Source organism: Balaenoptera ricei, chromosome 11 (genome assembly GCF_028023285.1).
Source record: "Balaenoptera ricei isolate mBalRic1 chromosome 11, mBalRic1.hap2, whole genome shotgun sequence".
Lineage (NCBI taxonomy): Eukaryota > Metazoa > Chordata > Mammalia > Artiodactyla > Balaenopteridae > Balaenoptera > Balaenoptera ricei.
This window is the reverse complement of record NC_082649.1, coordinates 32,949,532-32,971,261: the sequence shown is the minus strand read 5'-3', so window position 1 is coordinate 32,971,261 and position 21,730 is coordinate 32,949,532. Positions and strand designations below refer to the sequence as shown.

The following is a 21,730-nucleotide window of genomic DNA, read 5'->3' as shown; positions in this document are numbered from 1 at the left end:
GTTCCGTCTCGCCCCCTCAGACTGACGGCTTTCTGAGGGAAAAGGCTTTGTCTCTCCCATCAGACTGGAAGCCCCTTGAGGGTGGTGATCGACCCAGACACTGGGACATTTGAGGTGCTGATAACTGAGAACAATTAAAGGAGAACTTATATGACACAAGCAAATGAAAAATATTTTAACACTTGTCTGCTCTGGGAGGAGGGAATTTGGCAGATTTACAGGAGGCAGAAAGCTGGGAAGGCTTCCTGAGGGTGAGAGCCTGGAAACTGCAGAGTGGAGCTGGGGGTGGGGGTGGATGTGGTCCCAACTCTGTCTCCTTTCCTCATCACCAGGCATGGGGCAAGGCCGCCTCTCTGTCTCCTCACCCTCGCCCAACCTCTCTGAGAGGTCAGGGTGAGGAGCCCAGGAACCCAGGACGATGGGGCACTGGGCCTGAAGTCTTGCACAGACTTGACAGAAAAGAATAGGGCCAGGATTCCAGAGTAACAGGATCATAACCAATGCCAAGAACACAGATAGTAATTCCAAACTTACACATTATTAATCAATTAAGGGTCATTATTCATGTGACAAATATTCACTGAGCTTCAACTCTGAGCCAGGCACTAAAGAGGTTTTTGTTTCGTTTTGTTTTCTTTCCTAAAGAGAGTTCTTGCACTGATAGAATATGAGGCTCCCACAATGAAGTGTAACCTGTGTGTCCTCCGTTAGTCCAGCTCTTGCAGGAAACCCAGCCTTTTCCAGAGTTTCCTCTCCAGTAATCACCCCAAGAATCTCTGGGTGCATTCATGTGAATCCAGATGTCCCCTGGGGCAGTGCAGGACAGTTCCCTGGATCAATGGCCCTACTTCAGTCTTCCTTCCCCCAAGGTGGCGGTGAGGAACTGTACTCTAACACTCCCCACACACATGGCGTCAGTGACTCCCAGCTTGCCAGAGCCCCTCTGCCCTTTTAGCTACTCTTCCACGAAAACCCTGACCTCTCCTCCACTGTTCATCTCTCACCAGCCTGTAAGGAGATTCTCCCAGCTCTTTTTTGGATCCTTCAAGGAGGGAGAGGGCACAACTTCTGGGGAATCAACCTGTCCACCATCCCTACAGAGCCGGCTCCTTCCCTAACACACAGAATGAGGGAGGGGTAGGCTGGGTGGGGGTGGGGGTGTATCCAGCCATAATCTCAGAATTTCTCCAGCTACTGTCCCTTCCCAGCTCTCAGCCCAGATGTTGAGCCCAGGGCTCCTCCTAAACTAATCTGTGTCTCAGTAAATGTCCTCTCAGAGGCCCTTTTGTTTATTCTGGAAGCAGGCTTCCCTTAGCTTCAGTGCTCCTACCCATCTTGCCCCCCTTCCCCCAATCCTGCCCTGCCCCAGACTCTGAATCCCCACTGTGGCTGGCTTAATGTTATTTCCCAAGAGGGTTCCTGGCCAGACTCTTGAGCCTCCTCAAGTCTTTTGAAGCCTAGAGAGCATGGAGGACCTCAGGACAATGTCCTGACCCTCTACACTGTGGAATTCTACATACACAGCTCCTGCCTATCCAAAGTGCCTTGTCACCCACACAACTGTTTTGAGCAAGAAACTAAGATCAGGGGCTTCCCTGGTGGCACAGTGGTTAAGAATCCGCCTGCCAATGCAGGGGACACGGGTTTGAGCCCTGGTCCGGGAAGATCCCACATGCCTGGAAGCAACTAAGCCCGTGCGCCACAACTACTGAGCCTGTGCTCTAGAGCCCGCGAGCCACAACTACTGAAGCCCGCGTGCCGAGAGCCTGTGCTCCGCAACAAGAGAAGCCAGCGCAATGAGAAGCCCGAGCACCACAACAAAGAGTAGCCCCCACTCGCCACAACTAGAGAAAGCCCACACGCAGCCAAAAATAAATAAATAAAATAAATAAATTTAAAAAAAAGAAAAGAAACTAAGATCAGGAAATGACAAGTCAATGGACTGAGCATCAGTCCTTTAAAGTCTTTATAAAATAGCATAAATATCCAACCTCTAGGAAGGAAACATGAGGCACTGGGAAACACGGATTTATGGACAAAAATGGAATTTTCAGACAACCTCCCAGAGAAGCAGCCGTGGTCTGTGCGTGTCCATAGGACACTGAGCTCAGGAGCAGCCTGAAGCAGCCCCAAAGACCCAGAGAGTCCTCCTCTTGATGACACAGCACAAGGGGGTTTCACTGAGCAACTCCTTGTGCTAGGCGCCCTGTTGCTGGGGAGGTAGAAGGGAAATCAATCATTCATTAGCCAAGTCCCTGCCTTGTGGGAGCTCAGAATCCAAAGAAATAAACAATAGGCCAGAAAAGGGAGCCAGATTACACACTAAAAAGAAAATTATTGCATGAACTTTTTACAATCTGCTCAATAAGTTTAATTCTATTAACCCGTTTGAGCGTCGCAGGAACAGGCAAGTCTTGAACAGCAGCTAGGAGGATCACTTTGTCATCATACAGATAAAAATTGAGGCTCAGAGAGGAAATGATTTGTTCTAGTTCTCACTGGGACAAATCTAGGGTTCCTGGGCCCTAAGAAAGCTGCTTGAAGGCTGGGGACTCTTTGAATCGTCCAGGTCTCATCCACAGCGCCTACTAGAGTGACTGGCGATTAGAACAATAACAACAGCAGCAATAATAATAATAAAATTTTAACACTGGTGCTCAGTAAGTACTAACTTCATAATGACCCCAGGGGAGAAGCGACGTGCAAGGAGACGGAGAAGGCAGTGAAGACTGTCTTTCCCATACCTTTCAGGACCAGGGCGCTGCTTCCTCTCCCCTAGCCCTGGTCCTCCAGCCCCTCCCAGAGCCTCCGTTATGGGATGGGAAAAGATGTTGCCATAGGTCACTGAGGGCACCATCCGCTCTCTCATTGGCCGAGGCCGAAAAAAGATCGTCCTCCCTTTAGCTAGAAGCAAACCCCGAAAAGCCCATTGGCTGCCTAGTCCGCGGGCCTCCGTCGGCTCTGGGGGCCGGACGAGGCGGCCTGAAGCGGGAGCAGGCGGGAGGGGGCTCCCCGTTGCCCTGGTTACGCCGAGGCACGTGTGCAGTCCCGGAAGCGGCTCCGGGAAGCTGCCTAGCTCGCGCAGCCGGAGGAAGCGCAGCCGGGTCCGCTCGGGTCGGGTCCGGCTGGGCCATGGAGCTGTTACCTGAGCCCGCGTCCCGGCCCCGGCCCGGGCCCAGGCCCCGCTGTCTTTTGCTTCTCCCCTTGCTATTGCTGCTGCTGCTTCTCCTGGCGGCACCGGAGCTGGGCCCGAGGCAGGCCCGAGCAGAGGACACCGACTGGGTTCGACTGCCCAGCAAATGCGAAGGTGAGGGGGCGGGGCTTGCGGAGAAGCGTCGGGGGATCGAAGGTCCTGGGCTCTCCAGCGGGTCTCCACTCCCTGAACCTGCTATGTGCCTGGCCCTGTGCTGGACTTTGGGGACACAGAGGCGGGCGAGAGTTCAGGTCTCGGTGCACTTGGAGCTCAGAAATCGGTGAAAACAAGCGCTTATAATCGGGGTAGTAGATGCCGTGATAGGGGAGGCACAGAACTTTGGGGGCTGGTTGAGGAGCATCTAAATCTAGCCCAGAGATGGGGGGAAGGGCTTCGTCCAGGAAGCCCTGATTGATTAGGAGTTAGCTGGGTGAAGAGAAGTGAAGCCACAGATGCAGAGGTCTACAAGCAAAGGACAAGTTTGAGGAACTGAAAAGATCCATATGACTGGTCTTGGGGGAAGAAGAGCTTGAGACGCTCCCCTTGTGCCCTCACCGCAACCTACTTTGTGTCATTGGCTGTCTCCCCCACTAGCTGTGAGCTCCTTGAGGGCAGCGACCTTGACTCAGATAGCTATTCACACAGTGCCTAGTAGGCACCCAGTAGTTATATTTGGAATAAGTATGAGTGAAGGGGGGAGGGGGCGCTGTGGGTGTGTGTGGAGGGGGGAGGAGGGTCTGAGGCCGAAGGGGTCACTTTAGGAGAAGAGAGCCTGGGGGAACTTCGTGAGGGAGGAAGATTTTAGGAATATGAGAAAAGAGTGAATCCCAAAGGCCTCCCAAGGTGGAGGTGTGGCACTTGAGAGAGAGAGAAGGAGAGGGAGTGGGAAAGAGAGAAAAGAGCACCAGCACACAAACCAGCGATTCAGGACTGGGAAGGGCCTACCTTTTTTTTCCTCCCCTCCATTTCTCAGTTTCCTCCTCAGGCCTTTACACCCACTCCTTCCTTCTTCCCTCCCTAACCCCAGCCCCCCACGAAAGGTGGCTATAAATCTGTTGCATCCTAATACAAAGCGTACAGTCGGCCAGAGGTTCCCCAAGCACTGGGAAGTGGGGGTAGTTTGGAAGGCATAATCTTTTTGTTTGAGAGATTAAAGGTGAGATGCTTCAGAGATGAGCTGACCTCATTGGTCTGCCTCCCAATATGGATTCTAGCCTCTACTTTCTCCCTCACTGCCTTGAATAGACAGTCAGAGGGTTTTGATGCCTTCCTTTCACTCTTCTTTTAGTCATAGCCAACATCTTTTGGGGGTTTCAGTTCCCCTTCTCATTTCCTATCTTATTCTAATACCAAAGAGCCCTTACTGTTTCTCTTATTATTCTCATAGCCTAAGAAGCTCACATTTCTTTTCCTTAGACTCAATAGCACAGAGCTGGCAAAGATCTTTAGATCATTCTAGTCCAACCTGATTTTGTAGGTAATTAATAAAAATAATTTTAAAGGGATTTTCAGTCATAGGATGGCTTGGTAAACTCCAACCCTTAGACTCCTCTTAATCATGTATATTTACTTTTACTTATCACTGTGACATCTTTGGTATTAAATGCTGACTATCTGGCCAACAAATCCTGCCTCCTGGCTCAGTAGCCTGAGTGGAAGAGGCCTTGGCACAGAGGAAGGAGAACCTGCCCAGAAAAAAGTGGGTGGATGTCCATGAGGATCTGGGGTCTGTGCCATCAGTCTCCTCCAAGTCTGGCTCTGGGTGGAACCCCCAGAGGGGGTCTTGAAGAGGCAAGGTTTGGAAGAGTTGGGAACCAAGGTTGTGGTTGATGGGTACAAGAGAGATGAGTTGATGGGTTCCAACCTCCGGGGCCTGGCATACTGCATGTTGAGGGTGTGGAAGAGGGGGGCACAGGAGCCAGAAAAATGATGAACTTGCACAGAGTACAGGACAGAAGAGGGGAGGGAGCCCAGATGGTCCTGGATGGAGAGCCAGGGAGGAGAGACACCCTCAATTCATTGCAGACTCTGAGGTCACTGGCTTACATTTTGGAATTTTCATGTGTTCCAAGTTCTCCAAGCCATCTATTAATGCATATGTTATAAAATTTCACCAAACAAGCCTGCAGGGGATTTATTTGTTTCAGTAGTAAGTTGGTTTTCTACCCAACTCTGCTGTTGGTGTTATAACAACGCTGATGGCATTTAACCTGCAGACCATGTTCCACTCGGAGACATCAGAAGCTGCTCGAGCACCAGCACAGTCTCTCTGAGCAATATTTATCAAGTATCCAACACATACAAAGTCCAAGACTAGAGGAATAAAGAAAAATATCCAGTACATGATCCTCCTTTTGAATGCCCTTGTAGTCGAATCAGAGAGACACATGAGATGACGGAGGCCCTTAGTGAGAGCATGGATCCTGCAGACTCTCAGAATGAAATCAAGAGCAGGTGGGATTCATCCAGAAGGGCTTCCTGGGGGAGGAGGTTTTTAAGGTGAGGTTAAGAGAATGGACAGACAACCCCTGAAGGGGGGCATCATGCACTTTCCTGAAGCCCCAGGCACTGCTCACTTTCAGTGGTATCACTCCTTATGCAATGGTAATTATTTGTTTACACTTCTCTCTGCTCCATTAGACTGAGTATCTGGAAGGGAGGGACCTTGTTTCCGTCTGTGTATCCCCAGGCAGTGCCTGACACACAGGAGTTGCTTAATAACTGTTCGAGGAAGCGTAAGAGGAAATGAGAAAATAAATGAACAAAAACAGTAGAAACAGGCCTGTGGGGGGAATGGAGCAAATTAACTTGGTAGGAATAGAGAGCTGGTGTTGGAACAACATATGAAATCAAGAAATAAAACAGCCATGAAAGACATTTTGGGGGGCTTCCCTGGTGGTGCAGTGGTTAAGAATCTGCCTGCCAATGCAGGGGACACGGGTTTGAGCCCTGGTCCAGGAAGGTCCCGCATGCCGTGGAGCAGCTAAACCTGTGCACTGCAACTACTGAGCCTGTGCTCTAGAGCCTGCGAGCCACAACTACTGAGCCCGCATGCCACAACTACTGAAGCCCGTGAGCCTAGAGCCCGTGCTCTGCAACAAGAGAAGCCGCCGCAATGAGAAGCCCGCGCACCGCAACAAAGAGTAGCCCCTGCTCACCGCAACTAGAGAAAGCCCACGCGCAGCAAAGAAGACCCAACACAGCCAAAAATAAATAAATAAAATTGAAAAAATTTTTAATAAATAAAAAATTTAAAAAAGACATTTGGGGAACAACTGGGGAAATTTGAATATGGACTGAGTATTAGATGATATTGGAATTGTTGTTAATCTTCCGAGTATGGTGATTTTTATGGTTAAGTAGGAGAAGGTCCTTGTTCTCAAGAGATGCATGATGACTTGTTTAGGAGTGAAGTAAGTCTACTTACTTTCAAAATGGCTTAGCAAAAACAATGTGTATATTGTTGATATCTATTATTATCACATTGCTTTATATTATATATTGGGGAGCGAGTGTGATAAATCACTAACGACTGTTTTTTTGTTTGTTTGTTTTTACTAACAACTGTTGACCGTGAATGGAACATATGTAGTTATTCATTGTACTCTTTTCTATATGTTTGAAAATTTTTAAAGTAAAATAAATGATTGTGGGGGTGGGGAGCAGGAGGGAGCTGGGAGAAGTGAAGCCAGTAGGAATAAGGGCCAAGAGTGGACAGGGGGCAGTGGATCTTGGAGCCCACTTTCACCTGCTGAGCTCCATTTGGTGGTCTGGTGCTAACTCCTTTCTCTGCCCCAAGCATTGACTCAACCCAGTCCGGGAGAGGCGTCCACTTGGGTCTGTTTTGCTGGAAGCCAGCTCCTGTCAAAGGCTCAGATGCACTCAGTAGTTTGTGCTGTGTCTCCTTCCCCCAGTGTGTAAATACGTCGCAGTGGAGCTGAAGTCAGCCTTTGAGGAAACTGGCAAGACCAAGGAGGTGATTGACATGGGCTATGGCATCCTGGACCGGAAGACCTCAGGAGTCAAATACACCAAGTCGTAAGTGAAGTGGTAGGGAGTGGGGCACTGGCCTGGTCTGCTTTGTTCCTCGAGGCATCAGCAGCTTGAAGTTCCCTTCTCCCTTCTGGCTAGGCAGACCCACCAAAGGGAGGCAGCTCTAACTGAGACCTAAGTTTGCCCACTGGTTCTATCCCCAACTAATTGTGTGGCCTTCATAAATCCCTGAATGCCTCTGGGCTTCACATTCCTCATCTGTAAAAGCAAGACTGTTGGACCTTATCAGTGATTCCCAGGCTCTTGGATTTTATGGATTAATTTTTTTAAATATAGGGTTACTGGGGAATTCCCTGGCGGTCCAGTGGTTAGGACTGGGCGCTTTTACTGCCATGGCCCAGGTTCAGTCCCTGGTCAGGGAACCAAGATCCCGCCAGCCTTGCAGCGTGGCCTAAGAAAAAAAAAAATTACCAACTTTTAATTTTGCCAGGTATAAATATTAAAAACAAACCAAAAAACACTTCCATCAACTATGATCATCCTTTCAAAATGAAGTGATATCTTAACATCAAACTTTAATACATTTTGCTTTATTTTTTAAAAATCTACTGAATCACTTAGCTTTATTAAAAAAACAAAACAAAACAAAACTTCCTTCCCGTAGAGCTGTTAAAATTGTGTCTCTCTGGTCTGTGTTCCAGCATTTCAGAGCCCCCCAGATGACCTATCTTCCTTCCAGCTCTGCCTTCCCGTTGGTGAGATGTGCAGGTGTTGGGGTAGCAGGGCTGGAGGGACGGACCACTAATCCACGGGGGTGAGGAGGGGAACTCAGGCCCTCTCGTGCTGCTGTCTCGGCAGGGACTTACGGTTAATCGAAGTCACTGAGACCATTTGCAAGCGGCTCCTGGACTACAGCCTACACAAGGAGAGGACCGGCAGCAACCGATTTGCCAAGGTTGGGTTTGTGCTGGCCCTTCATCCCCACCGGGGCTGGGCTGCATGTTTAAGTGTGTCTGCTGGTCTGGGTGCCACTGGAAGATCGTGCCCTGGGAGCATCCCTCCTCGGTCTTTCCCCGTTCTTCATCCGTTGCTGTTGGCACCCCTCCCCTCCTGAGTGGCCTGACTTTTCAGTGGCAGTGGGCACATCCCTGATGGTCTGGGCCTGCCCACTGGGGTCCTGCCTCAGCCCCAGACAGAAACGCTCCCGGGTGGCAGCCCCCTCGGAGGCCTAAGCACTTGCGCAGGGAGAACTCAGGCTGTGCCGAATTGTGAGGGTTTAGAGGAGATGTCAGAAGACTCTTGGGGGGCGGTGACTGCCACGTCCCTCCTCTGGGCCCACAGGGCCCCTACCTGGACCTCCATCATGGTGCCTTTGTGACATTTATTGTACTTGCTGCGTACACGAATGCTTCTCTCCCTGGAGAATGAGCTTTCTTGCAACAAGGCCCATATTTCTTTGTCTCTGCATCTTCCATGTTTGGTAGGAGAGTTGTCTCCCACATTTCTCCACCTAAGTACCCTTATAACAAAGGAGATCCATCAGAAACCCCTGGGAAACCTAGAGGAATAGTATCAAACCACAGAAGTCTTAGGTTTTATCTTTATAATTTGTGTTAATGTTGTGCTTGGTAATAAATCCATGTTTAATGTAAAAATGTTTAACATTATTTTCCATAGCAAAAAATCAGTGTGGCCATTCAGTAGACCATTTTGCAAAGTGTAAAACGAAGAATGAGATAGCTTTTTATGAACTGAACTAAAATCATCTCCAAAGTATATTATTAAGTAAAAAAGGCAAGGTGCCGAATGGTGTGTATGATACATACTGCTGCTTGTGTAAAAAGTGGGGGTGGAAGAGAGGATATATTTGTGTGTATATTTGCTTCTAGTCGCGTGCATGATCTCTGGAAAGATAGAGGAGAAATAGACAATGTGTTGTCTCCATGGAGAAGAATATTTTTTACGCAACCAAGAGTCCTCCCTGCTTCGCCTGTGCCTCTTCCCCTCAAGGAAAGACACAAGCCATAGGAAGAACCCGAAGCAGGGAGTGGGCCTGGATATGGGGGAGGCCACAGTGAGGGGAAAGAGCCAAGACCAACTTACTTCCTGGAAAAGGAGTATTTGTCCAAAGGGCCTGAGGGCAACAGCAGACTTTTTTGTTTTTTGGGTTTTTTTATAAATTTATTTATTTTTGTCTGTGTTGGGTCTTCGTTGATGCGCACGGGCTTTCTTTAGTTGCAGTGAGCGGGGGCTACTCTTCGTTGCGGCTTCTCATTGCGGTGGCTTCTCTTGTTGCAGAGCACAGGCTCTAGAGCGCAGGCTCAGTAGTTGTGGCACATGGGCTTAGTTGCTCCGCGGCATGTGGGATCTTCCCAGACCAGGACTCGAACCCATGTCCCCTGCATTGGCAGGCAGATTCCCAACCACTGCGCCACCAGGGAAGCCCCAGCAGACCTTTTGGAAAGGAGTGTGGGGAGGCAGGACAGGGCGTGTGTGTGGAGGGGTTGTGGGATGCAGGCCTCAAAGAGGGGAGGGGAAGGTGAGGACAAATGTGAGAAGCTATAGGGGGTCTTGACTTCCAGCTGGGTCCTTGGGCCTCCAGCTCCACCGGGAGAGGAGGGGGCAGGGAGAGGAAGGGTCTCTGCCTCTCATGTCCGGTCGCCTCTTCCAGGGCATGTCGGAGACCTTTGAGACGCTACACAACCTGGTGCACAAAGGGGTCAAGGTGGTGATGGACATCCCCTACGAGCTGTGGAACGAGACCTCTGCAGAGGTGGCTGACCTCAAGAAGCAGGTACGGGCCCCTCGGCCCTCAGAGGCGGCTGTGCCCCACAGAGCTGGGTGGGGGCGGGGCCTCGGCCGAGGAAGGCCACGAGGAGCCAGGGGGACCGTGGTCAAGTCGTTTCACCCCTCTGGCTTCAGCCTCCTCGGGAATCAGCCACCAGCCTGGTGGGCGGCGGGGCTCGGCGGGGCTCCTCTGGGAGAAGTCAGCGCTGGGCTTTGCCAACACGAGGCGTTGTGGTTAACAGTGCGACGTGCTGGTGGAGGAGTTTGAGGAGGTGATCGAGGACTGGTACAGGAACCACCAGGAAGAGGACCTGACTCAGTTCCTCTGCGCCAATCACGTGCTGAAGGGCAAGGATACCAGTGAGTCTGAGGGCACGTCAGCCCTCGATTGTGTTGTTTGCCTCCCCCTCAGGGGAGGTGGGTAGGGGGAGGACGGAAAAGAAATAAGAAATGGGGGCATCGTAGCATCTTTCCTCAGGGAGCTGGATGGGACAGGGTGGGGTCAAGGCCTGACGCGCCCGGTGCAGAGTAACCGTTCAGATGCCTCAGATGCCCCAGGACGGGCCTGGGGCCACAGCGAGGCAGAGCTGGGACCCATTCCAGTCGCCGCCCCCCGTGGCTCCGCAGCCAGTGCTCCTCACCCAGCAAAGCAGTCTGTTGACCGTGTCTCTCCTTGCCCCAGGCTGCCTGGCAGAGCGGTGGTCTGGCAAGAAGGGGGACACAGCCGCCCTGGGGGGGAAGAAATCCAAGAAGAAGAGCGGCAGGGCCAAGGCCTCGGGTGGCGGCAGCAGTGGCAGCAAACAGAGGAAGGAGCTGGGTGGCCTCGAGGGAGACCCCAGCCCCGAGGAGGACGAGGGCATCCAGAAGGCTTCCCCCCTCACCCGCGGCCCCCCCGAGGAGCTCTGAGCCTAACCCAGCGCTCCTGCTGACCCACAGCCCTGACCTGGGAGCTGAAGGATCTGGGCCCCAGCTCTGGCAGACAGAGCGGCACCGGGCTTCAGCTGTGCCTGCTTGGGCTGTGCCTCTTCCTGCCGCAGACAGACTCCAGCCCTGGAAGAACTCAGATCAGCTGCGGGCAGCCCAGGCCGGCCTTTTCCCTCTGCCCAGCGTTCCTCTCCTGACCCAGACTTCAGGCGGGCTCTGCACTCTCAGGACTGCCCAAGGACTCCGGTGTGAACTCGGGCAGGCAGGTGTCGAGCTGGGCCCCGGGACTGGGGCTCCAGAGCCCCGCACCCCCTCGCTCCTCCGGCACTGACACCGGGAAGCAAGACTGAGGCCACAGCTCCTCCTCTCTGTACCCGCTCCTCCTCTCTGTACCCACCCCTCCTGTGGACACCTTGTACTCTGCCTGGCCCTCCCCAGGGCTCACAGAGTAAAAACCTTTCGGCCTTTTTCGTTTGGATTTCTGAGTCCTTTTCAGCCCCTCAGAGGGGCCTGGAGCCCCCTGTGGCTCTTCCCTGCCCTTCACCTGCCAGCCTTGGGGGCTGAGGATGGGAGGCTGTTCCCATCCTTCCATCACTGAGGCCGAACCTGCTGACTGTGGGGAAAGCAAGTGCAGGGAGGGCCCCGGGGGGGCTGGGGCGAGGGGTGGGCCTTGGGTATGCGGTGGGGCCAGGCACAGTGCTCCGGTGCTGCCCCTCAGCTGCTCTTGGTCTCCCCGAACCCGCCCCAGGCCGGGAGGGGCCTCACTTGTGCCCTGGCACCTGGCTGCCCTCATTCCTTCCCTCCCTCCCGCCTCTCCTCTCCCCGCCACCAAGGCCTTCCTGTTGGTTGTGTAAAGTGTATGCCAGTGACCCCACCAGCTCCCGCCCCTCGTCTCCACCTCCGCCTGGCCCTGCCTGTTGGTCTTGAACCTTGTTCCCTGATGACCACACCTGACCACTCCATGCTTCCTAGCTGTGGTGCCCGGAGCCCGCAGGGGAGGACACCCCAGTCCCCCCAAAACAGCTGGTTGCACCATGTTCTCTGGGAGTAGGGGAGAAACAGGAAGGCTGGCCTCTGGGGAGAAGGGGTGGGCGGCTCCGGCACCTCCCTGTCTGTCCTGAAGGCAGAGATCTGTGGCGGCTCAGAAGCAATAGTGGTGACAGCTGCGAGTAGTCAGTGCTTTAACCCTACAGTGCACTCGGGTGGCTGCTGTTAGCCCTATTTTGTAGAAGAAGGAACTGAGGCTCAAGTCACAGGACGCGCCCGAAGTCCTGTTGGCAGTGGCACAGCTGCACGCGGACTCTGGCTTTGAGACCCCAGCCCACTGTATTCCCGCAGCCCCAGGGCCCCTCTCCCAACACCTGGCACTGGCCATGTGATTTGCATTGAACTGGTTTGGTTTCTTGCCCGTAACCCACGCCCACCAACAAGTCTCTTTTAGAAGGAAAATAGGACGCAGCCCCTGCTTCTAGAAAGGAGAGAAGGGTGGAAGGTCCTGCCAGCACCGCGCCCACACCGGATCCCCTGAGCACCCGCACCCAGGCTCCCTCACACTCCAGGCTGGGCCCAGCAGGTAGGAGGGGCCACTGCCGAGGTGCCCCAGAAGGATTTTCCCAGCTTCTGGAAAAAAGGCTCTGGGGTCCCCCCAACTCGGGCTCAGCCCCTCCCCCCTCCCCAGGCCTGGGAACACCAAGGCCATAGAGAGTGGAGCAAATTGGAAGCTGCTTCTCCTCTGGCCCATGAGGCTTAGAACAGGCCCTTGGAGGATGATACTTTTTGGTCTAGCGTCCCCCTCCCCATCTCCAGCGCTGATACTGGTGCCTGTTGAAGGGGGCTATGGGCAGAGATTCCAGCCTAGACTGTGATCCCATCCTGGACTCTGGTCTGAGCATAGGAGGTGACTGCGGGGGTCCGGGATTGGAACCCAGGGCTGGGGAACCATTTGCAGGCCCCTGGACTGTCTAGGATTTGGTGGCCAGTCTCTGACCACCCCCATCCTGTCACTAACCCACAGCACTTCAGTACTTGGCTTAGGTCTGTCCCCAGAGCTTCATTGTCCTTAGAATAGGATGAGACAAAGACCTATCCCCTTACTGGGGTGTTGGCCCAGGGGCCCAATCCCAGGCCCAGACCAGAGGGAGGGCAGCGCTGTGACTGCTTTGCTCTTTGACCTGTGGCTGCTGCAGGATGAGTGCCCTCACCTGCCCCCCATTCCCCACAAGGCCAGGCGTGTTGCACACTCACTAGCTCTCCACGCACTCACCCCAGCAGGCAGTTTTCTCCCTGGCCCAGCCTAGAAAAGAAAGAAGGCAGGATCTGGCTTCCCAGGTTTTTCTTTTCCTCTCCCCACCACACACACAAGCCTTTCTGAACTGGAGTACTGCCTCCCACTTTCCCACACCCATTGCCTCCATAAGGTGAGGGGTCTGGCTGAGCTCAAGTGAACCTGATTTCAGTCCCCTTGTTAGAAACCCAATTAGAACGGGGTCTCTTACCCTCACCTGGACATGAGAGTCACTTGGATGCTTGTTAAACATACAGATGGGCCCCCCTCAGACTTGCTGGGTTGGGGATCTAGGAGTCTGTGTAGGTCCTAAGATGAGGCCAGCTGGAACCCACTCCACCAGGAGAAATTTGGGTGTTGTGCTAAGAGGGGCCAAGACCTCCATGAAGCCACATTGGAAGGAAGTCTTGTCCTCAGAAACATGAATTATCAGAACCCCAGAGAGGATCTGTCTCTCTGTTGGAGACTTTCATCATCCAGAACCACAAAGGCTGATGGACAAACCACAAGGCCAGTTCCGGTTCAATGACAGTCAAGTCTCAGGGTTTGGGGTTCTGTAGTCTCAGAAGTGGCTGCATCGGGACCTCTGTGTATTCGTTTTAAGGAACAGCTCCTAGGAGGCAGGCTCCTCTCTTTATTTCCAAGTTCCTGGGTGGTATTTTCATGCAACATCTTTTCGCAAGTTAGAAAGTGGTGCTTTTCACACCTTTGACTCCCATCTGTCAGAAAGTTGTTTTAATAAAAGTTTTGTTAGAATAAGACACTTGACTGCCAGAATTCCTGCCAGAAAATGATAATAAATATATAAGCCCATGAGGTTTGCAGTTTGAATGGAAGCCCTTTAAATAAGGACACCTTGTACAGTTCACAACTTGTCCACATGTTCACAGCAGCCCTAAATCACTTTAGTTCACAAGTATGAACAAAATTCTTCTTCATATCTTTGATCTTGAAAGAAAAACACATTTTTTCGTGACAGATGCACGGTCCATGCCTAACTGGTTTGTGGAAGGACTCTGTGTACTAATCCTAGCAGCAGAGCCAGCTGAATCCCTCGTGAACATCCCCTGATGGCCTGGTTTGCACTATTAAGAAATTTCACTGGAATAATAATAGTAGCCACTGTTTTTTGAGTGCATATTACTATGTGGCAAGCACAGCTCTACATGCTTTAATTAACTCATTTAATACAGCTGTGATCCACACGAGGCCATGGATTTTTTTTTTTTTTTAAGTTTAATTTTTATTTATTTATTTATTTATGGCTGTGTTGGGTCCTCGTTTCTGTGCGAGGGCTTTCTCTAGTTGTGGCAAGTGGGGGCCACTCTTCATCGCGGTGCGCAGGCCTCCCATTATCGCGGCCTCTCCTGTTGCGGAGCACAGGCTCCAGACGCGCAGGCTCAGTAATTGTGGCTCACAGGCCTAGTTGCTCCGTGGCGTGTGGGATCTTCCCAGACCAGGGCTCGAACCCGTGTCCCCTGCATTGGCAGGCAGATTCTCAACCACTGCGCCACCAGGGAAGCCCAAGGCCATGGATTTTTAAACACGTTATCAAAGTAAATATACATACAGAAAAGTACACGTGTAAGTGTAAGCTCAATTAATTTTTACAAACTGAACACCAAAGTCACCAGCATGCAGATTGTGAAACATTATTACCATCACTCCAGAAACGTCCCACACACACCCTACAAAAAGAACAGGGATTTTTGTCTACTTTGTTCACTGCTATATTCCCAGTGCTTACTACAGCGGTGCCTGGCACAGAGTAGCTGCTTTCCCCCCACCCCCGCCAGCCGCACCACAGGGCTTGTGGGATCTTAGTTCCCAGACCAGGGATTGAACCCGGGCCCTCGGCAGTGAAAGCTCAGAGTCCTAACCCCTGGACCGCCAGGAAATTCCAAGAGTAGCTGCTTAATAAATATCTGTTGAATGAACGGAGCACAGAAAGTTTACATAACTTGCCCAGGTCACACATTTAGGAAGTGGCCCAGTCAGGTTTTGAACCCAGATGGAATGGCTTCAGTGTCGCGGGGCATAGCCTCCATGCCATAGAATCTTGCAGCCATAGCTGGTTGGCTCGTCCACCATCCTCCCCTTAGACATGGCTCTCTCTTCTAGAAAGCAGACCAGCTTCTGTCCACTAGTCTATTTATGTCTTCAGAGTTTAAGGGTGGACATGCAGTTAGGAGTGAATTAACCTTCAAGTTTTTCTCCCTTTTCAAAGTTTACAGTTGTGTATAGCTTAAAGGCAGCTTGACCTTTAACGCTGCCCTCCAGAGCTGGCTTCTCTTTACAATTTCTTTAAGAGGAATCCGATTTTACTCATTCTTTCTTTAAAAGCGTACTCTTCATCTATCAAGTTTATACAGGCCAACAGAGCTTAAACTTCCGCTAAAATGGGTGCGATTCTCTACAGGAGGTGTAGCTGCACATTGATATGGGAGAAGTGGGCCAACCCCATCACCAGCTCCAGGGGTGGCAACATCTCCTACCATCATTACTTTTCTAAAATAGAAAAGGTTCTCTGTCCAAAAAACAAAACAAAACAAGACACTCAAAAAGCCAGGTGTGGGAATTCCCTGGCGGTCCAGTGGTTAAGACTCCGTGCTTCCACCACAGGGGGCGCGGGTTCCATCCCTGGTCCAGGAACTAAGATCCCACATGCCACGTGGCCAAAAATGTAAAAAAAAAAAAAAGAAAGAAAGAAAGTAATGTAGCCACCATTAATTAGTGTTATAACCCACCAATATAGGGACCAATTTTATACTCAGTTGATGGGACTTTATTAAAGCAGAGTGAGTCATATCGTGTATTGAAAAGGCTAAAAAAGGATCCATTGTAATAAATCTGCTAGCAGAGTTCATGTGGGTGGGTGGCATCCCAATGGTCAATCTGGACAGATAGTCAGCAGAGAAGAGTTTTTTCCAGCGGCTTGGACTAGAGTTTGGAAATTGGCATCCCTCCTCTGAGCAATGTATTCAGAACACCTGTTCTGAATCAAAACAAAACCAGCCAGAATGTCTTCCATTTGTAGTTACTGTATATACATAATTCACAATTCTAAGATTTTAATGTGTCCTCAAATAGGTATAGCCTTGGAGTTTGTCCAGTTGCAGCCATGTTCCCAACCTAAAATCTCTTTGCAAACATATTATACATTTGGGGATGAAGAATTTAGTCTTTTCAGCCAGTTGCAAATAATAAGCATTGCATATTAAAAATATCACCTGTTCTTATTTTCAGCTAAGTCAAACTGTAAATTGATTTATATTCTGTGACCTTCTCTTCCATGGCCCAGGGTTATCTAAATTTGGGTTTGGGTTATCTAAAATTCACATAGAGTAACCAAGTGAAACAAAAGGTGGTTTTGATATATTTCAGTGGGTAGAAGACATGGACAAACAATTTAGCAATGAAGGACTGCAATTATTTGGTACATTTTGGTGGTAATTAAAGAAGATTAAAACAATTAAATACAATTTTCTACCCAATGAAGTATCAATGAATAATATCTTCATGTAGAGAAGATTGAAACAAACATTTGTTTTGGGTGACAGCATCAATTAATAGAAAATTTTCATTTGGAAAATAATTTCATCATAACCATCCACATGTTCACTCTTTTGAAAAATTCTGAGAGCATTTTAAATGTTCAGAGCTTGGGGAGTGAGTAAACAAGTTGCAGCACATCCTCTCAGTGTAGCCAAAAAATGCTTAAGGCAAGTAATTTATGGTCAAGAGAAGAAAATATGCTTTTGATAGTTAAAAGCAAAAAAAAAAAAAAAAAAAAGGTCCATGCAATTCCATGTGTACTGTGATCTCGACTTTTTTTTTAAATGCCTCTGAATGAGAAAGAAATCAAATAATTACTAACTTCGGGACAAAAATCTTGTCTTTGAAATGAAAAGTACGTTTAGAAGCTATTCACAACCTATATATTTTTTTAAAAAGCCAAGTTTACCATCAGCATTCATATTATTTTAAAAAATCATATTATAAACTCCCCAGTACAGTGTCTTTCTAAGCCTGTAGCCAAAGACCTGTCTGTAGGGTCAGTGTGAGCACAGACTCCACTGCTTGGGCATGGGCAGGCCCATTTGAGGTCGTCTGTGTGCTAAAAATAGAAAGGTAAGAATGATTACATATCTTTGGGGTTCCTCCAGCTCCCGGATTCTATAGATGGTAAAAGGAGGAGGGGATGGGGAGGCTCCTTTGTTCTAAATTCCATACCTCCGCTTTTTCTGAAGCCAGAAGAACAAAGACAGGTGGGGAAGGCTGTTCTTGCTGTCTTGGGCTTCCCTGGGTGGCATCATTTTCCTGAATCCACCTCAGTCCAGGGTCTTGTCCCAGGAAGAGACCTTCTGCTTTGGGGAGGAAGGATGGATGTACACTAACCAAACCAAACGACCAATTTATGAAGTGACAGTGAGCAATATGACAGCAAGAGCACCAAGCACTCCCAGTCCTGACCCTGGACTTCGCACTCTGTGGGCACCTCCATGGAAAGCAGTTGATCTTTAGAAGGGCGCTTGGTTGGAGAGGAATTGGAACCAGACTTCACCTTAGGCAGCTCAAAAAAAAGCTTGATGCCTCACCTACAGGACAGAGCAACACTTGCCCCCAGGTGGGTGGAATGATTCCTTGGGCCAGAACTGCTCCTGGACTTGAATGGCCACAGCATTTACCCAGATACTCCCCATTCCTTCCTTCCCTGGCTGACCAGACCCTCCTTCAGCTGGACAGGTTTTTTTTTTTAAGATTTATTTATTATTTATTTATTTTTTAAATTTTTTTGTCTGCTTCCGGTCTTAGTTGCAGCACGCGGGATCTTTGTTGAGGCATGCAGGGTCTTTCATTGTGGCGTGCGGGCTTCTCTCTGGTTGTGGTGTGCGGGTTTTCTCTTCTCTAGCTGTGGCGCGCGGGTTCCAGAACGTGTGGGCTCTGTAGTTTGCGGCAAGCGGTCTCTAGTTGAGGCCCGCGAGCTCAGTAGTTGTGGACTTAGTTGCCCCGCAGCATGTGGGATCTTATTTCCCTGACCAGGGATCGAACCCGCGTCCCCTGAATTGTAAGGGGGATTCTTCACCACTGGGCCACCAGGGAAGTCCCTGGACAGTCCTTCTTTAGATACTGGAATACCTTTTTTCCCCTGCTAGGGAGGGTCCAGCCCTGGGCGCCCATCTCTGTGGACTGAAAGTTTCTTTCCAGCTTGGGGCGGGGGCGGAGCGGGCACTCTCACGTCTCCCCTTTCTCCTGGACCTTCCTGGGCCCTCCTGCGACCTGGGTTAAGTGGGCGGGGGTCTGGGAGGGTCCTTCCCGCCGAGGGATCGGCCAGAGGGCCGGTTCTTCAGGCGGGCGAGAAGGGCTTGTCCAGGATTGCCAGGCAGCGCCCTCCCCGCGGCCCGGGCAGCCTCGGCCCCGGGCCAGGAGCCCAGCAGGGGCGTGTCCCCGCGCTCACCTGCCATTGGGCAGGTGGGGCAGCCGGCGCTTTGGCAGGGGCCGTATTATAAACGCGGAGCCGGTGGCAGCGGAGCCAGGCACGTCGCAGGATGGTGGACAGCGTGTACCGGACCCGCTCCCTGGGGGTGGCGGCTGAAGGGCTCCCGGACCAGTACGCGGACGGAGAGGCGGCGCGCGTGTGGCAGCTCTACATCGGGGACACCCGCAGCCGCACCGACGAGTACAAGGCCTGGCTGCTCGGGCTGCTGCGCCAGCACGGCTGCCAGCGGGTGCTCGACGTGGCCTGCGGCACTGGGTGAGCCCGGGCAGGGGCCAGGGGACCGGAGTGAGCGGGAGCGGGGAGCGGGTGGCGGGTGGGGACCCGGCTGAGCGGGCGCCGGGGGATCGGGGTGAGTGGGGACCCGGGGCATTGGGGCGACGGAGTCGGCTCGGCCCGGGCAGCTTGATCGCAGGACCACGGCCGGGCACGTCAGGGCAGCCTCCTCCGCCGACCCTGAGCCGGGCGGGGGCGCGACGCCAGGGCCAGGAATGAGTGTTTGCCCAGGCAGAACAGGCAGGGCGAGGCCGACGATGGCAGGACGGGGCCCAGGAGACCCAGGGTGAGAGCGAGGGTGTGGGCACATCGGGTGGGGAAGGCGGGTTCCGGAGGGCGGCGCAAGGGCCAGGCTTTGGGGCCACACCGACGTAAGTTCTGCTCGGGCTCCAGCGTGGCAGCGTTAACACTTGTTCGACATGTGCCTCGGCCAAAGTACTGTGCCAGGTGCTTTTGATACATCAGTTTTTAAAATCCTCACAAAACCCCATGAGGTAAGAAGTGATATCCATTTACAGCTGTAGAAATTTGGCCTCAGAGAGGTAAAGGTGGAGAGAAGATGCGGACCCAGGTTGTTTAGGGTTTGGCCTGTGCTCTGAACCACCATGCTGGGAGTTCCCTGGTGGCCTAGTGGTTAGGATTTTGCACTTTCACTGCCGAGGGCCCGGGGTTCAACCCCTGCTGGGGGAACTAAGATCTCACAAGCCTCGTGGTGCGGCCAAAAACAAAAACAAAAAAATCATGCTATACTACCTCCTGTGTTCAAGTTACTTAACTTCCAGGAGCCTCAGTTTGCCCCATCTCTCAAATGGGGATAACACCATCTACCTTACTGGATTGCCATGAGGATTAATGCACATTTGTAGAATACCTGACTCGGTGCTAAAACAAAAAAGAAAAGTTGCTACCAGTTTCTCAGAAACAGATTTGCCAGGTCAATTGAGCTCAGTGGAGAGAGGCTGGGGACAGGATATAGAGGAGACAGAAGTGTCCAGCACAGGGTCTCCTCCTTGCCTTCCCAGGCCCCCCTGACTGCCCCTCTCTGCCTGTCATCCCTGGTCCTGCCCAGGGTGGACTCCATCATGCTGGTGGAAGAGGGCTTCAATGTGACAAGCGTGGATGCCAGTGACAAGATGCTGAAGTATGCGCTTAAAGAGCGCTGGAACCGGCGGCACGAGCCTGCCTTTGACAAGTGGGGTACGTGGGTCCAGCCAGGTGCCCTCAGCCCAGCCACCAAGGACACGGTTCTCTCTGCCCTGGGCTCCTTTAGCTCCTGTGGTGGGGTGTTTTGTTTTCCTCAAGGGAGACAGTAAAACCACTGTCATTTCCCTGAAAAGGGAGGCTTAGGCACCAGAATGAGGTATTGAGTATGAGGGGCTAGTTTTAATTATGTTTATAGTGTCTTGTCTTTCCCCCAGATAAAAACCCATAAGCACAGAGCCTTCCTTCCCAACCATGGCTTCCTCCTCCCTGGGCCCCTCTTCCCCTTCACCCTCCATGTCCATAATGATCCCCTCCCCCTGACTGGATGGGGAGTCCCTGTGTGTGTCTTGAAGGGGAAACTGAGGCAGGACTCCACTTGGTGGAGGTGGGTACTGCTGGTACCACGGTGCCACCCTGATCCCTCTTCCCCTTCCCGGCCCTCAGTCATTGAAGAAGCCAACTGGATGACTCTGGACAAAGATGTGCCTCAGCCACCAGGGGGTGGCTTCGATGCCGTCATCTGCCTTGGAAACAGTTTTGCCCACTTGCCAGACTGCAAAGGTGAGAGAGGATGTGGCCTTGGGCATGGACACTGCTTTGAACTATATCCTTTCCAGGCCCCTGGGGAGGAGAAAGATGGGAGGGAGACTGGTGCTGGGGTCCCTGAGCAGACACAGCCTCTCTGTCCCTGGCCGGTGGAGTTCAGGGGACCAGAGCGAGCACCGGCTGGCCCTGAAGAACATCGCGAGCATGGTGAGGTCAGGGGGCGTGCTGATCATCGATCATCGCAACTACGACCACATCCTCAGCACAGGCTGCGCACCCCCAGGAAAGAACATCTACTATAAGGTGGGGCCCCTGGGGGAGGGGGCGCCCAGAGAGGGAGGTGTGGTACTGGGGTCCAGGTCCCATGGGTAGTTGCAGAGGCTAACGCAGCTGGCACCACCACCTGCAGAGTGACCTGACCAAGGACATCACAACGTCAGTGCTGACGGTGAACAACAAGGCCCACATGGTGACCCTGGATTACACGGTGCAGGTGCCAGGGACTGGCCAGAGAGGTCCTCCTGACTTGAGGTACCCACTTGGCAAGGCAGGGGGGGTGGGGGGGGGCGGGGTGAGGGTGCTGAGACCACCAGTCCTCACGGTTGGTCGGGGGCTCTGTTGCAGTAAGTTCCGGCTCTCCTACTACCCTCACTGTCTGGCATCCTTTACGGAGTTGCTTCAAACAGCCTTCGGGGGCAAGTGCCAGCACAGCGTCCTGGGTGACTTCAAGCCTTACAAGATGGGCCAGGCCTACATTCCCTGCTATTTCATCCACGTGCTCAAGAAGACGGACTGAACAAGCCCTCAGCTCCCAAAGCCCTCTGCCCAGGCACTGCCAGGCTGTGTCTGGGGAGGAGGGGACCAGTAGCCCCACACCAAGCCCAGCCCTCTCCAGTGCAGATCTTGGGGGTATGGGGAGGGGCAGACTGCAGCTGGGGGGCAGGGATTTGGGTTCAGGCAGATGGAAGGCTGAACAATATAGTTTATGCCTTTCTCGGGTCCTGTATACCTTGTGTTTGTATCAGAA

The 21,730-nt window shown here is 52.0% G+C and overlaps 2 protein-coding genes across 3 annotated transcripts; both read left to right on the top strand.

Annotated features, from left to right (window-relative positions):
- Positions 1 to 3,009: 3,009 nt before the first annotated feature.
- CNPY3 (canopy FGF signaling regulator 3) lies at positions 3,010 to 11,181 on the top strand. 2 transcript variants are annotated; one of them, XM_059938669.1, is made up of 6 exons: positions 3,010 to 3,307; positions 7,108 to 7,231; positions 8,045 to 8,141; positions 9,858 to 9,980; positions 10,216 to 10,333; positions 10,910 to 11,181. In XM_059938669.1, the coding sequence occupies exons 1-6, from the start codon at positions 3,133 to 3,135 to the stop codon at positions 11,092 to 11,094; spliced, it is 822 nt and encodes a 273-aa protein (XP_059794652.1). In that variant the 5' UTR covers positions 3,010 to 3,132; the 3' UTR covers positions 11,095 to 11,181. The 2 variants fall into 2 exon arrangements, with proteins under 2 accessions (XP_059794652.1, XP_059794651.1); XM_059938668.1 differs by having other exon boundaries at positions 3,020 to 3,307; positions 10,656 to 10,965.
- A 7,502-nt stretch (positions 11,182 to 18,683) lies between these two features.
- Positions 18,684 to 21,657, top strand: GNMT (glycine N-methyltransferase). Its single transcript, XM_059938667.1, has 6 exons — positions 18,684 to 18,936; positions 20,024 to 20,151; positions 20,602 to 20,718; positions 20,864 to 21,006; positions 21,113 to 21,234; positions 21,328 to 21,657. The coding sequence occupies exons 1-6, from the start codon at positions 18,731 to 18,733 to the stop codon at positions 21,497 to 21,499; spliced, it is 888 nt and encodes a 295-aa protein (XP_059794650.1). The 5' UTR covers positions 18,684 to 18,730; the 3' UTR covers positions 21,500 to 21,657.
- Positions 21,658 to 21,730: the final 73 nt, after the last annotated feature.